The 16395-nt window shown below is 49.3% G+C and overlaps 1 protein-coding gene and 2 non-coding genes across 3 annotated transcripts; 1 reads left to right on the top strand and 2 right to left on the bottom strand.

The window, feature by feature from the left end:
- Positions 1-103: 103 nt before the first annotated feature.
- Positions 104-13647, bottom strand: LOC148666456 (zona pellucida sperm-binding protein 3-like). The gene is made up of 3 exons (XM_088630975.1): positions 13630-13647; positions 325-633; positions 104-223 (listed from the first exon to the last, which is right to left on the bottom strand). The coding sequence occupies exons 1-3, from the start codon at positions 13645-13647 to the stop codon at positions 104-106; spliced, it is 447 nt and encodes a 148-aa protein (XP_088487101.1).
- On the top strand, positions 12795-12867 carry trnag-acc (transfer RNA glycine (anticodon ACC)). The gene has a single exon. It is a non-coding gene; the product is annotated as a tRNA-Gly (tRNA).
- A 607-nt stretch (positions 13648-14254) lies between the features above and the next one.
- Positions 14255-14419, bottom strand: LOC148666455 (U1 spliceosomal RNA). Its single transcript, XR_015937879.1, has one exon. It is a non-coding gene; the product is annotated as a U1 spliceosomal RNA (small nuclear RNA).
- Between the last annotated feature and the right edge of the window lie 1976 nt (positions 14420-16395).

Raw genomic sequence — 16395 nt, 5'->3', positions numbered from 1 at the left:
GGCCCACGTGGGGACATAGCCAACCTAGTAGGAGTAGTGGAACCTGCAGGACAGAGGAGATGAGGGGCTTCTGGACACTTTCCCAGCAGCAGCAGAGCCCTGCCTACCTGTTGTAGGAGCACTTGACCCGCACAGAGAAGGGAATGAAGTGATGCACAAGCGCACTGGAGGAGGGCGGGGCATAGTGGAGAGTGTTGGAGTACACCAGGCGGCCCTGGACAACCTGCAAGGTCACAGAGGAAGGGGTATTCCCAGGAAAGGCAACCCCGACACTAGCCCTACAGTTCACATCGATACATTGCCTGTAGATGAAGACCCACTTACCGATCGCTCGGTACCGCACTCGTGAAGCCCGTAGATGAAGTAGAAGTAATGGCGTGTGGTTCGGCTGACGCTGCAGTTGCCCAAGGTCACCTCCGATGGCCGACAGCTGAAGCCGAACAGGAGCCGACTGACCCTCACGTACATCCTGCTGGAGTCGCACCACACAGCCACTCCTCGGGTGCCCCCGATGGCCGGGCGAGCCGGCTGCCGCCCTCGCTGGGGAGGAAACAGGACGCTCTTGATGTAGGCGGGTAAGGGGCGGCTGCCGGCTTCATCTTCTCCTTGTCGAAGTAGGGCGAGTACGCGTCTCTGGACACGGGAAGGCGGCGAAAGTCGGGGGCCAAGGACTGCGAGTCGTGCTCGCTTGCAGACAGGTCTTCGGAGGGCGCATCTGCCAGGTTCAAGTCCTCCAACTGGGCTGCATCTTCAGGAGCCGGGAGGTCGGCCTGGAGCGCCAATTCCCGAGAGTCCCAGCCAGCCGGCCCGGCGGAGATCAGTGCGGGGAGCCCGGCCCCTGCGCACAGGCACAGCATAAAGAGAAACGAGCGCATCGCCAAATTAACGTCCCGCTTAATTGCTACAGGAGTAAAATAAGTAAACCACAAAACCGTGTTGAAGCAAGAAAGCATAAAGTGTGAACGCGGTGACTAGGTTTTTATACTGGCAGGACCTGCTACCGCACACCTGGTCACACTACCGCTCAATCAACACAATCAATTACACACAGAGACCCGGATTGTTCTCAGCGTCTAATTAGAACCTGCTTCCAGTCTGAGGCGGGACTCCGTGAAGCCGCCTGAACACTTTCCCGTGTGTATCTGACCTCAGCGGAGGAGTTCCACGCAATTTCGACAGAATTAAATCACCCACACGTGTAAAATTTGCTCAGATTAATTTATTGTTCAATTAGTTTCTAATTTCCGAGGAAAGTGTGTTAAACTCGCTGTCAGACAGAGTACGGAACATGCGACACGTCCGTCCACACTTTCTTTTATCGAGGGGGCTGTTCTATCAACACGTACCGCAATGAAAATAATTTTACTATTTTTCATGTGTAATTGCATGTCATATTAAAATGTGTAATACAAGCATTTCTTTGCTTCCCAGTAAAGAAATACTGATCAGCTTTTGACATGATCTGATAATAATTTGTCTGATTTTCCAGAGATTGCTTTTGCTTCGCAGCACTGAGAACCTATGGAAGCCCGTTTCCGCCAGGGAGTAAAAAAAACGCACTATGGTATCTCAGAATTGTGACTTAGAATCATAGAATTGCGACCTAAAAACTCAGAATTTTGACTTTATCTCTCACATTTGCGACTTCGAAATAGCCCATATTTCATTGTCTGTCCTTTTGTTATTGTAACGGATTCGGGTTCTAGGGCTTGTGCCCTCGCCGCTCCCACCCTACTTCGTGCCTCAAACCCCGTATTGGCTCAAACCCAGGTCTTGCTGGCTAGATCCCGAATCCGTTACAATAACAAAAGGACAGACAATGAAATATGGGCTATTTCGAAGTTGCAAATGTGAGATATAAAGTCGGAGTTGTGAGTTACTAAGTCGCAATTCTGAGTTACTTAGCCGGAATTCTGCGATACCATAGCGCGTTTTTTTAACTCCCTGGCGGAAACGGGCTTTCATACATTTCAATTAGTCTGATCAGTGCAGGACAAGTTAATGTAGAATCATTACTATGTGTGTCTCTTGTTTGTATATAAATGAATGTCTTTGACAACTTAATGTTAGTTTTTAATTTAGTTTTACGATGTAGGTCATGCGTTAACATATGCACGAGCATACGAAATGTCTCACTCCTGATTCAGCTCATGCTCCATAGGAGAGAAGAGATTCCTCCTGCTTTTCGTACAATCATATCAGAACAGAAGCCCGTGTCGCCCAGCTCTGATTCAAGAGCGACTCGCATCTTCAGCCCTTTTTTTATTCGTGATCCTAATTTTCTTTAGTTATGATCAATATTGAACTTTTTCTAAATAAAACGACAATAATCAAACATGCAGGCAGACTTTTAAAAAGTATTAGGAGCTGACAGGGTGCCCCTTTGGAATAGTTGTCAGAAAATGTGAGAAAAGGAAAGGTACGTAAGCTCTCACACACAGCATTAGAGATTGGCATCTGATGAAAAAAACAACTACCTGTCTCCCCAGCATTTAAAGGTGCTGTTGTTTTGATTTTACATATTGTTAGCATTTTAATGAATTGTTAAAAGATTGATACACAAATCGCTAAATAAGAAAACGTAAAAACCCTAGCTGTAAGCAATTGGCCATTCATATTCCTGAATTTTAAATCCCTGTGTTTTTCTGTATCCGAATGCCTGGTGCAGCTAATTTGAAAGCAGAGTCTACCATTTACTGTATTGCAGAAGCGTATTGTTGCCACCAAGGAAAAAAAAATCCTGAGTTTACAGGAGTAAAGGAGGAAACAAATGCAAACACCGTTTAGAAAAAACACACACGTCTCAGGCCTTAACCATGACAAGAATGGAATTTGAACCTAGATGAGCAGAGCACAATGGATTAGCAATCCAAAAACTCCTGACTCCTGTTTAATTTTCTTTTCGCTTGCTCGATTTGTAGTACGCTCCTCAATCCTTACAACCGATAAACAAAACGGCTTCATGTGCCACAGCATTCTGCTGCAGGTACGGGTTGCACCGTGTATTAGGCGAACCCGAATTAAATATTTCAAATTTGTGAAGAATTTCATGAAAAAGATCACAGCCAATGTCAGCAAATCGGAGCCTGTAGGCAGCTTCAACAGAACAAAACGATCTGAAGCCGCAATTCTTTCATAGAGTGTATTGTGACACTCTAACCACGTTGTTGCTATTACTGCTACTTCTGCTGCCGTTGGTTAAAACTCTACTCAGCGGGCAAGTAAAGGTGTACAAGGAATAGACTACTTTGAGCCGTCCAAATTCCATTATGTGAATTTAAGCTTTTTTTTAATTAATAATAGCATTAGTAATACAATGTGTGCTCAGAAATGTTACTTATTAGCTTATGAAGCAACAGTGTTTCGACAATTTGCGGTCTTCAAAAAGTAAACGCTGAAGTTTTTATACTTCCTTGTGAGCAGATCACCTTTGATTTAGAAAAGGAAAACTTACTCCCCTGTTGCTTTCATTGCAATATCTGAATCGAGACCCAAGCGCTAAGAAAGCTGAATAACGCAAAAGACATATTCCCGATTTTAATTTAGATACACATTTTCTAATGCAGCTTTCATTACAAGACAGTCTATTTCTCGAAAGCGTGTTATGTAAAAAAGAGAAAAACGAAAATATATGCGACCCACTATGCCTTCCTCCAAATCTTTTTCTAGATCTCTTCGTCTTACCTTCTCTTCCTCCCTGGGCCACTTGCCCACTTCTCTCACTAAACCAGCATTCCGTCTCTTTACAGCTATCTGTTCCAAGACCAGGCTTTCTAACCACCTTCTATTCCTTTACAGATGTCGTCGACATAATATCATCCCTAAAGGATTTCGCCTTAAATTTAATACCTTTTCTTTTGACTCTGATACCACCCAGAGTAACACTCAGAGACTTCTAAAACAATTTTCTAGGAAACTAATGCTCTCTACCATTTTCTCCCTCAAAAAACAGATTATCCTTTCCGACAACAACATCAAAGAGGCTAAGGAATTTCTACGGCTGACAGCTCCACATCATCTTCCCTTCATAACTAACCTCATTAGATCTCTCAAGTCTAAACTCTACCAGTTTCTCACTACAGAGAAGGACAAAAAACTCAGTCATCTTCTACAGAAGAAAACTATTAACACCCCGAACACCCTCACCAACCCTAACCTTGTTGTCACCATACCTTCTGACCTTTCCCTTTCACAGGATGAGCGATCCCTCCTCAGCAAAGGGCTCAGTTTTGGACCAGTTCCCAGGAAACTGGACATCACCCAGACCAATGTCGACCTTAACCGCTTTTACCGCAGGATCCGTCTCAGAGCACATTTTGCCGACAATTTCTCTTCACAGGCAGCTGATAACAACCCGGTTATTGATGTCATTAACAACATTAATCCCAAACAGAGCTGTTGGATTCCCTCCTCTGGCCGTTTTCCACCAGTTGATTATTTCATCAACCAATGCACTAATCAAGCTCCCAAGGCACTCCCTATACCCAGTAAACATAGGTCTAACCTCACCCAAGGAGAAAATCAGGCGCTCCAGTCTCTCCGCAACAGGGATGATATTGTCATCAAACCAGCGGACAAAGGAGGTGCTGTTGTGGTGTGGCGTAAGGATCTATATATCTTTGAAGCCTCTAGACAACTAACTGACACTTCTGCCTACCTCCCTCTCCAACAGGACCCTACCACTGACTACCAAAAGGAAGTGGTATCCACCATTTCCCTTTTTATCAGCAGTAACGAGCTCCCCCAGGAGGCGAACCGGCTCATCATGGAACATCCACAGGTATCTCAATTTTACCTCCTCCCCAAAATCCACAAACCGGACACCCCTGGACGCCCCATCGTATCAGCATGTAACTGTCCAACTACTTACATCTCAGCCTTTCTCGACAGCCTCGTGAGACCGCTGGTTGAAGATCTTCCCTCATACATCAAAGACACCAACCACGCGCTCCAACTTTTTAATGATTTCCAATTTCAGGGTACCGAATGCTACATTTTTACCATGGACATCACATCTCTGTACACCGTCATTCCCCATAATGACGGCCTTACAGCCCTCAAGCACACGCTGGACAAACGCACAGTGCTTGATCCACCCACCCACACCCTGGTACGCCGTGCAGAATTGGTCCTCACACTGAACGCATTCTCTTTCAATAATCTTTTTTACCAACAGGTCAGTGGAGTTGCCATGGGCACCAGGATGGGACCCAGCTATGCCAACATTTTTGTCAGCTGGGTAGAAGAACGCTTCTTCGCTTCCTACACTGGCTATGTCCCTGACCTCTACAAGCGATATATTGATGACTGCGTCGGTGCCGCCACATGCTCCAACGATCAGCTTGAGTTCTTCCTGCACCATTTCACCAACTTCCACCCGTCCCTCAAATATACGGTTAACATATCTTCCACCACTCTTCTGTTTCTAGACATCCACTTGTCTATCAACTACCCCCGACTGTCCACTTCAGTTTATTACAAACCCACGGATTCACACAGCTACCTCCTGTACAGCTAATTTCACCCCAACCACACTAAAAACTCTCTTCCTTTTTCACAATTCCTTAGGTTACGACGATTATGCAGCGACGACATCGACTTCGAGAACCAAGCCCTCGAAATGTACTAATTTTTCATCAACAGAGGATACCCCAGCAGTGTGATTGACAAGGCCCTTGCCCGAGCCAAAAACACCCCCCGGACCATCAACCCGATCAGGAACTCCCGCCGTAAAAACTGCATTCCTTTGGTGCTTCCTTACCACCCTAACACACTTCCTATCCCCAGGACCATTAACCAGAACTTTTCCATCGTACAGGATGATCCCTCCATTGGGGCCCTCTTTTCTGATCGCCCTATCATCTCATATCGCCGACCACCTAATCTGCGTAACCTCCTTGTTCACAGCTCCCTTGACCGCCCTCAACAACCATCCACACCAGGCACTTTCCCTTGCAACAGAGCTCGCTGTATCACCTGCAAATACACAGCCACCACCACACTCATTCAAGGCCCCTCAGGACAATTTCCGGATCACCCAGACAGCATCTTGTACCTCCAGCAACCTTATTTACTGTATCTCTTGCAGTAAATGCCCAGCCATCTACATTGGAGAAACAGGAAGGAGACTCGAAGACCGCTTCAGAGAACACGTCAGGGCTGTGAAGATTAAAGATCTCTCCAAGCCCATTGTTTCTCATTTCACCTCTGACGGCCACAACCACTCTAATCTCTCTGTATGTGTTCTCAAAGACAGTTTGCAGAAACTCATACATCAGAAAGACCACCGAAACTAAAATTATTCTGCAGCTAGGATCACACATTCTCCCTTCCCTTAACGACAGACTACTGTTCTTTTAAATTTTCTCCATTCATTGGAAGTTTCATTTCACACCTCTCTGCACCCAATCTGACTTCACACCTCTTGATTGGCCTCTCTTTCTGTCCCCTGCTCCCACCTCTCACTCCTCCTCCCTCTCAACCTTTGTTCTCCTGCTACTTTACCTTTGCCTACTGCCCTGTCTCTCTCACACCTGAAGAAGGCTCCACGGCCGAAACGTTGTGTTCTCTTTCTTCTTTTTTTCAGCATGGAATAAACCTATTACTTGACACTGATTTATGCAGAGAGTAGCGGGGGTGGGATGTCAGGGCCATACGACACTTCTTTACTTAGAGAGTGGCAGGCGTGCAATGTCAGGGCCTGACAACACTGCTTAACGCAGAGAGTGGAGGGGTGGGTCTCAGGGCCATATGACAGTGCTTAACGCAGTGAGTGGCGAGGCTGGGATGTCAGGGCTATACGACAGTGCTTTACGCAGAGAGTGGAGGGGTGGGTCTCAGGGCCATATGACAGTGCTTAACGCAGTGAGTGGCGAGGCTGGGATGTCAGGGCCATACGACAGTGCTTTACGCAGAGTGGAGGGGGCGGGATGTCAGGGCCTGACAACACTGCTTAACGCAAAGAGTGGAGGGGTGGGTGTCAGGGCCATATGACAGTGCTTTAGGCAGAAGGTGGCGGGGGTAGGATGTCAGGGCCTGACAACACTGCTTTATGCAGAGAGTGGTGGGGGTGGGATGTCAGGGCCTGACAACACTGCTTAACGCAGAGAGTGGAGGGGTGGGTGTCATGGCCATAAGACACTGCTTTATGCAGATAGTGGAGGGGTGATTGTCAGAGCCATAAGACACTTCTTTACGCACAGAGTGACAGGGTGGGATGTCAGGGCCTGACGATACTGCTATACGCAGAGAGTGGAAGGGGTTGGATGTCAGGGCCATACGACAGTGCTTTACGCAGAGAGTGGCGGGGGTGGGATGTCAGGGCCTGATGAGACTTCTTTATGCAGAGTGGAAGGGTGGGTGTCAGGGCCATACGACAGGGGTTAACGCAGAGAGTGGAGGGGGTGGGATGTCAGGGCCTGACGATACTGCTTTACACAGAGAGTGGCAGGGTTGGGATGTCAGGGCCTGACGATACTGCTTATCGTAGAGAGTGGCGGGGGTTAGATGTTAGGGCCATATGACATTTCTTTACGCAGACAGTGGCGAGTGTGGGATGTCAGGGAATGACGATACTGCTTTACGGAGAGAGTGGCGGGGGTGGGATGTCAGGGCATGAAGAGACTTCTTTATGCAGAGTGGAAGGGTGGGTGTCAGGGCCATACGACAGGGGTTAACGCAGAGAGTGGAGGGGGTGGGATGTCAGGGCCTGACGATACTGCTTTACACAGAGAGTGGCAGGGTTGGGATGTCAGGGCCTGACGATACTGCTTTATGCAGAGAGTGGAGGGGTGGGTGTCAGGGCCATATGACACTTCTTTACGCAGAGAGTTTAGGGGGTGGGTGTCAGGGCCATACGACCGTGCTTAACGCAGAGAGTGGAGGGGTGAGTGTCAGGGCCATATGACAGTGCTTTACGCAGAGAGTGTCGGGGGTGGGATGTCAGGGCCTGACGATACTGCTTTACGCAGAGATTGGTGGGGGTGGGATGTCAGTGCATGAAGACACTGGTTTATGCAGAGAGTGGAGGGGTGGGTGTCAGGGCCTGACAACACTGCTTAACGCAGAGAGTGGAGGGGTGAGTGTCAGGGCCATATGACAGTGCTTTAGGCAGAGAGTGGCGTGGGTGGGATGTCATAGCCTGACCATACAACTTTACGCAGAGAGTGGCAGGGTTGGGATGTCAGGGCCTCACGAGACTGCATTATGCAGAGAGTGGAGGGGTGGGTGTCAGGGCCATGCGACACTTCTTTATGCAGAGAGTGGCTGGGGTGGGATGTCAGGGCCTGACGATCCTGCTTATCGTAGAGAGTGGCGGGGGTTAGATGTTAGGGCCATACGACATTTCTTTACGCAGACAGTGGTGAGTTTGGGATGTCAGGGCATGAAGACAATGCTTTTGTAGAAAATGGAGGGGTGGGTGTCAGGGCCATACGACAATTCTTTAGGCAGAGAGTGGCGGGGTTGGGATGTCAGAGCCTGACAGCACTGCTTAACGCAGAGTGTGGAGGGGTGGGTATCAGGCCCATACGACACTTCTTTTCGCAGAGAGTGGCAGGGGTGGGATGTCAGGGCCTGACGATACTGCTTTACGCAGATAGTGGCGGGGGTGGGATGTCAGGGCTTGACGACACTGCTTTATGCAGAGAGTGGAGGGGTGGGTGTCAGGGCCATACGACAATTCCTTACGCAGAGAGTGGCGGGGTTGGGATGTCAGAGCCTGAGAGCACTGCTTAATGCAGAGAGTGGAGGGGTGAGTGTCAGGGCCTGACGATACTGCTTTATGCAGATAGTGGCGGGGGTGGGATGTCAGGGCTTGACGACACTGCTTTTCGCAGAGAGTGGAGGGGTGGGTGTCAGGGCCATACGACAGTGCTTAACGCAGTGAGCGGCGAGGCTGGGATGTCAGGGCCATACGACAGTGTTAACGCAGAGAGTGGAGGGGTGAGTGTCAGGGCCATGTGACAGTGCTTTAGGCAGAGAGTAGCGTGGGTGGGATGTCAGGGCCTGACCATACTGCTTTACGCAGAGAGTGGCGGGGGTGGGATGTCAGGGCCTGACGAGACTGCTTAATGCAAAGAGTGGAGGGGTGGGTGTCAGGGCCATACGACAGTGCATTATGCAGATAGTGGAGGGTGTCGGATGTCAGGGTTTGACAACACTGCTTTATGCAGAGTGTGCAGGGGTGGGTGTCAGGGCTATACGACAGGGGTTAACGCAGAGAGTGGCGGGGGTGGGAAGTCAGGGCCTGACGATACTGCTTTACGCGGAGAGTGGCGGGGGTGGGATGTCAGGGCATGAAGACACTGGTTTATGCAGAGAATGGAGGGGTGGGTATCAGGGCCATACGACACTTCTTTTCGCAGAGAGTGGCAGGGGTGGGATGTCAGGGCCTGACGATACTGCTTTACACAGATAGTGGCGGGGGTGGGATGTCAGGGCTTGAGGACACTGCTTTATGCAGAGAGTGGAGGGGTGGGTGTCAGGGCCATACGACAATTCTTTACGCAGAGAGTGGCGGGGTTGGGATGTCAGAGCCTGACAGCACTGCTTAATACAGAGAGTGGAGGGGTTGGTATCAGGGCCATATGACACTTCTTTACGCAGAGAGTTTAGGGGGTGGGTGTCAGGGCCATATGACAGTGTTTAACGCAGTGAGCGGCGAGGCTGGGATGTCAGGGCCATACGACACTGCTTTATGCAGAGAGTGGAGGGGTGGGTGTCAGGGCCATACGACAGGGGTTAACGCAAAGAGTGGAGGGGTGTGATGTCAGGGCCATACGACAGTGCTTTACACAGAGAGTGGCGGGGATGGGATGTCAGGGCCTCACGAGACTGCATTATGCAGAGAGTTGAGGGGTGGGTGTCAGGGCCATGCGACACATCTTTACGCAGAGAGTGGCAGGATTGGGATGTCAGAGCCTGACAGCACTGCTTAATGCAGAAAGTGGAGGGGTTGGTATCAGGGCCATATGACACTTCTTTACGCAGAGAGTGGAGGGGGTGGGTGTCAGGTCCATACGACAGTGCTTAACGCAGTGAGCGGCGAGGCTGGGATTTCAGGGCCTGACCATACTGCTTTACGCAGAGAGTGACGGGGGTGGGATGTCAGGGCCATACGAAAGTGCTTAACGCAGATAGTGGAGGGTGTGGGATGTCAAGGCTTAACAACACTGCTTTATGCAGAGAGTGGAGGGGTGGGTGTCAGGGCCATACGACACTTCTTTACGTGGAGAGTGGCGGGGGTGGGTGTCAGGGCATGAAGACACTGCTTCCTGCAGAGAGTGGAGGGGTGGGTGTCAGGGCCATACGACAGTGCTTAACGCAGTGAGCGACGAGGCTGGGATGTCAGGGCCTGACCATACTGCTTTACGCAGAGAGTGACGGGGGTGGGATGTCAGGGCCATACGAAAGTGCTTAACGCAGATAGTGGAGGGTGTGGGATGTCAGGGCTTAACAACACTGCTTTATGCAGAGAGTGGAGGGGTGGGTGTCAGGGCCATACGACAGTGCTTAACGCAGTGAGCGGCGAGGCTGGGATGTCAGGGCCATACGACAGTGCTTTACGCAGATAGTGGAGGGTGTGGGATGTCAGGGCCTGACAACACTGCTTAATGCAGAGAGTGGAGGGGTGGGTGTCAGGGCCATATGACAGTGCTTTAGGCAGAGAGTGGCGTGGGTGGGATGTCAGGGCCTGACCATACTGCTTTACGCAGAGAGTGGCGGGGGTTGGATGTCAGGGCCTGACCAGACTGCTTAATGCAGAGAGTGGAGGGGTGGGTGACAGGGCTATACGACACTTATTTATTCAGAGAGTGGCAGGGGTGGGATGTCAGGGCCTGACGATACTGCTTTACGCATATAGTGGCGGGGTTGGTATGTCAGGGCATGAAGACACTGCTTCATGCAGAGAGTGGAAGGGTGGGTGTCAGGGCCATACGACACTTATTTACGCAGAGAGTGACAGGGCCATACGACAGTGCTTTATTCAGAAAGTGGTTGGGGTGGATTTTCAGGGCCAGATGAGACTGCTTTATTCAGAGTGCGGAGGGGTGGGTGTCAGGGCCATACGACACTTCTTTACGTAGAGAGTGGCGGGGGTGGGATGTTAGGGCCTGACGATATTGCTTTACGCAGATAGTGGCAGGGGTGTGATGTCAGGGCCATTCGACACTGCTTTACACAGTGAGTGGCGGGGTTGGGATGTCAGGGCCATATGACACTGTTTTACACAGAGAGTGGAGGGGTGGGTTTCAGGGCTATACGACAGTGCTTTACGCAGGGAGTGGCAGGGGTGGGATGTCAGGGCCTGACGATACTGCTTTACGCAGAGAGTGGTGGGGGTGTGATGTCAGGGCCATATGACACTGTTTTACACAGAGAGTGGACAGGTGGGTGTCAGGTCCATACGACACTTCTTTACGCAGAGAGTTGCGGGATTGGGATGTCAGGGCCTGAAGATACTACTTTACGCAGTTAGTGGTGGGGGTGGGATATCAGGGCCATACGACATTTCTTTACGTAGAGAGTGGCGGGGGTGGGATGTCGGGGCTTGATGACACTGCTTTATTCAATGAGTGGAGGGGTGGGTGTCAGGGCTATACGACAGTGCTTTCCGTAGAGAGTGGTGGGGGTGTGATGTCAGGGCCATACGACACTGCTTTACACAGTGAGTGGCGGGGTTGGGATGTCAGGGATGACAACCGAGGAGCCAAGAGATCATTTCAGCATTTCGCGACCAACTCGGAATGACTTGCCTTTGACGCTTTTCAAAGCGTTCTTTGTGCACGACGACTGCGCCACCTAGCAGATACAAATGGGTTGTAGAACTTTGAACTAGCAAATGGAAGAGGGCTAAGCCCCCTCTCTTTTAGCCCAGGTTCGATCTGTCTCCCAGAATCACCAGGGCGCACCCACACACACACACCCGTGCCGTTGAAGTGCTCTGCTTCATTTCTAAGGGCAACTCAACATTCACTCCTACCCCGAGTGCAGAAAAGACAGCGTCCGCAACAACAACAGCTCAGGTCTCTGCACAGGAGCTAAGCTGCCCCCATCTCCTCTGCTCTGCGGCTCCTGCGGAGTGGAGTCCTGCCTGGAGCCGTGTTTGCAGGCGGCAGTTCGCTGCGCCCTGTCTGTGCGTCGTGTCCAAGAGCTCCTGGGAGGAAGAGAGAGCCCTCCCACTCGGGGGCTTTTCCACGGTCTGTGTGAGGAGGGGCGGGTGTGTCAAGTAGCTTATCAAGCGGAAGCCTGGGGAGGCAGAGAGCTGTGATCGTGCAGACCTTGAGGTGTCACCTCTTTGTCTGCTTTCCCGCCCCCCCTCCGCCCAAGCTCTGCTCCAAAGTAGCCCGGCAACCCCTCACACCTGCACGTGTCACAACCTAAGGTGTGGTCATGAGACACCCATGGGGTGTCGTTCTGTTCTTGCTAATTGTTTCCTGCCCGTCGCAGGCAGGAGTCCATGCGAGGAAGATGCACTGGACAGAGCTCAGAGGGCGCACCTGGGTGGCTTTCCTTCAGAGTGACGTTCCTGCAACACTCTCCCGCTACTCTTGGTGCGCTCATGCCGCAACACAGGAAGGCTGGAGCAGGTGGCTGTGGGCTCTGCGCACCGCCAAAATAGCTCAGTTGGGAGAGCGTTAGACTGAAGATCTAAAGGTCCCTGGTTTGATCCCGGGTTTTGGTATTTTGTTTCATCGCGCCCTTTGTTCCTCTCTCCAGCGCACCCTGCCTAAAGTGACGCGTCCCTTTCTCAGCCCGAAACGCAAGCAAGACACCAGCAGCGGTCCCTGCAGGTTTCCGTAGTGTAGCGGCTATCACGTTCGCCTACCACGCGAAAGGTCCCCGGTTCGAGACCGGGTGGAAGCAGCCTCGTTTTGCACGCTCCTGTACTTCACAGAGGTCTTGAACGACCGGTCATTTGTTCCCAATGTATTTCCGGTGCCTTCGTGCACTCTTGTACCAAACGCACGTTCCTTCTGTACATGGAGCCGATGATTTGCAATTGGGCTATGCCGACAGACCAGGACGAGCTCTGTCGGCTCAAAAGCAGCGCAGGACCTGCAAGAACAACAGAAAGATTAGCATCCAGCAGGGGCCTCTTAGTGAGCCCAAGATCTCATCAAGAATCGGCTCCAGCAACAGGGCTGGGCGCATTGTTCCATTCTCCGACCACTCTCGGTGTAAACAAGTCCCTCCTGGTCTCTGCTTGAAATGCACTTTCCTGCTTTTGCTTTGGTGTAACTGGCTTCCCCTGCATGGGCGAATGTGAAGAAGATCCTTAGTAAGTCATTGAAGAAAACCAAGAAGAGGTCGGAGTGGCCTCTGTCGTTCATCAACGATCCAGTCAGGCAGTACTCCTCCTATTCTGCCAGTATGCGGCTTCGAACCGGGGTTGTTGCGGCCACAACACAAATTCTGAGCACTATACGATCACAGCGAGTTACCAAGACATACACAGCCAGTAGGAAAGGATGTACTCTCTTTGTGTGACACTAGTCGGAAAAGTCCTGACGCTGCATTTCAACTGAGCCCTAGTATACATCAACCCTTCGACACTCTGAGTGCCAACTCTCTTGTGTGTTTTCTCCATCAAGCAGGTCATGAAGGCAGCAATTACAGTTTGCTTACATGACGCACGCACAACATGGCTGTATGCTCCCATATGGTCTAGCGGTTACGATACCTGATCTTCACCCAGGTGGCCTGGTTTCAGCTCCTTGTATGAGAACGTGTCAGTTTTGCCTCCTGCTTTCCAAAGATCAGCACCATGTTTTACGCCTCCCCCGAATATCGAAGCTGCCTCTAAATCTGCAAAAGAAGATGAGTCGATAAACCACTTGTTTTTCGTATAACTATACATATATTCATTTATTACAGATTTCATTCATTGAGCACGGATACAATAGAGGTACAGCCATTCACTGTTTGACATGTCTGCACTGGTACAGAACCTAGCAATCAGAAAACCGGTGAAACTGTCTTGAGAATTAGCATACAGTACAGAGGCCCCCATGACCAAATAAAGGCTAACCTCGATAATCAGCCTAAATAATGCAGACAACAGCAAAACGACTGACTTTGAAAAGGGAATGAATGTCCGGAAGGAGTAGTGTAACCAGCTTGAAATGCTTCTCCGGACCTCTAACTAAAAGAAACCGGGAACCAGCAGTGGCATCGACTCCTTTCGAACTGGGATCCTATCGCAGCTCGTGGTGTCCTAACTCTCCCGTATCTGATATTGGACCAAGCACATCAGGAGAGAGCGCGAACGCAGTCCCCCACTACCAGAAATTATGCAGTCGAGATTCCCACATTTGGGGAATTCGCAGGGGTCAGCACAGCCGGAGTGCAATGGCCGAGCCTCGCCCTGGGTGAACCGATTTTTTAAGAACTTTATTTTCTTTTCACAAAAAAATACAGGACATCACAAATTAGAAAGCTTTACATTAATATACATACTTAAAACAGTATATATAATCACATCTCATTACATATTGACACGGTACCAGTTATATAGCAACAATTTATTTTTTTCTGGTGCAAATCACATTCTTTACTTAAACATGATAATGTTTTTCACAGTTTCTTGAGATATTGACCTATGCTCTCAATTTCCCACAGATTTTCTGCTTCCTCCCTCCCTTCTCTCCACAGATCTCTGAGGTAATAGTTCTCTCGGGTGATGAACAGGGCCAGGCTACCTGCTGCCTTGACTGGGACCTCGATGCCTTTGAACAGCCCCATGTTCCTCACTCTCCACAGGGCGTCTTTCCCACTGTTCACCACGGCCCAGATCCTGTCAAACACGTCAGGAGGAAGTTTGACAGGAGAGATGCCGTTGTAGCGGCAATGCTTGTTAATAAGACAGAATTAGGCGGTGGTATTCTGTCCTAAATGAGGCCCCATCTCACCCTCCATCTTTGTGGTGCAGCCACAGAGAAAGTATTCATGCAGGTTGATTTAAGATGTTTTCTTTTGATAATGGACAGCTCCCAGATGGGGATGCACTTAGCTTAGCCTGGCTATCATGATCAATGGTCATCCATTGGTGCCTATCTGTCTAGGGAGTGCCGAATGGACATCTGGACTGCATTCCTAAGTGTCAAGAGTAAGTGACTCATATCTCACCATGACCAACCAATCAGGGACTGGCAGGGCGTGGTAATACCACGTGGGTCTCTAATGCCCGCCAAACTCTCAACCAATCAGCACACATCTATGTCTTGGTCAAAAAGGGAGCGCAAGCTCAGATCGGGGCTCTCCTTGGCCATTTTCGCGTATCCTCAGAGACAATCACGTGACAACTGCTGTTGTCTGCAAAGGGACTTGGACTTTGTTCTAAGCGCGAGGCCGAGGATCCCATACGTACTCAGAATTCTACCAACGTGAATGATCCGCTTGATCAACGGCAGCCTACAGTTGGACCCTCATCGACAACCTGAATAGCTTATTCAGAAGCAGCGCTGGACCAGGAACGAACCAGCTTCTTCCCAGGCAAAAGAGTGACTTGGTGTTCGTGCCGGGAGATTCCAAATCCATACACAGTGGATAAGTAAACCCCATGTTCTACATTGTGTCTCGAGAATTCAATTGTACCTCAACACAAGTTGTTATCAATTTAATTCATGAGTAATGTATTTACTTCCGAGTTTAGAGTAACAGTGGGTAATAACACTGATTAGCGATTTGGTAACCGAATGATATATATTGACATATATTCTTTGTTGTGTATCTCTTTGTGTTGGCATCTCTTCGAGATTATATACCTTGTATATTGATAACCCTCACAGTAAGGTCTGCCGCTCGTATCCAGGCAGACTAGTATATGTTTGGTGCACAATTTATATGAATAAATGTATCTCGTGTATTGAACCCGTGTGTGTGCGTTGTTAGTTGTTCTGACGATTGATTTTCTAAAAGCCACAACGAACAACCTCGTGATTACTGCTACAATTAATAATTGTCTCAGTAAACCCATCAAACCTCTACAACCATGATACACCACCATAAACTATATTAATTTAGGAACATAAACATATAGTGTAAACTGTATATGGCTGGTATTGGTAGTTTAAAGAAAAAATACACACCAGTATTCCACTTTCTTCCTAAACATTTTAAGCATCAAAGTCTTACATGTAGTAAGATTTTACCACGTTTCGGAAACGTTTTTACATGCTCCTTCTGACCATCTTAACTTTATATACTTTGTGAAAAGTCATAAGATATTAACATTTTCTGTGAATGTGCTCGTTATCGGAGTAAACAAAAGCATACTTTTAGAATTTGATTAATAGGGAATATAATATGGAATCACGTACCTAAAGAAATTAATAACGATATAATTATTTTTATGTACTGTAGCTCAAATAGTAGTATAATATACTTTCTATG

The sequence above is a fragment of the Lepisosteus platostomus genome, chromosome 5 (genome assembly GCF_059453375.1).
Source record: "Lepisosteus platostomus isolate fLepPlt1 chromosome 5, fLepPlt1.hap1, whole genome shotgun sequence".
Taxonomy (NCBI): domain Eukaryota; kingdom Metazoa; phylum Chordata; class Actinopteri; order Semionotiformes; family Lepisosteidae; genus Lepisosteus; species Lepisosteus platostomus.
Note: the sequence above shows the minus strand (reverse complement) of the source record. Positions and strands in the feature narration are given on the sequence as shown.

Bases quoted from the DNA above. Each gene is read 5' to 3' on its own strand.
- LOC148666456 (XM_088630975.1), bottom strand. The intron at 224-324 runs GTAAGTGGGTCT...GTGACCTTGCAG, and splicing joins AGTGCGGTACCGAGCGATCG to GTTGTCCAGGGCCGCCTGGT.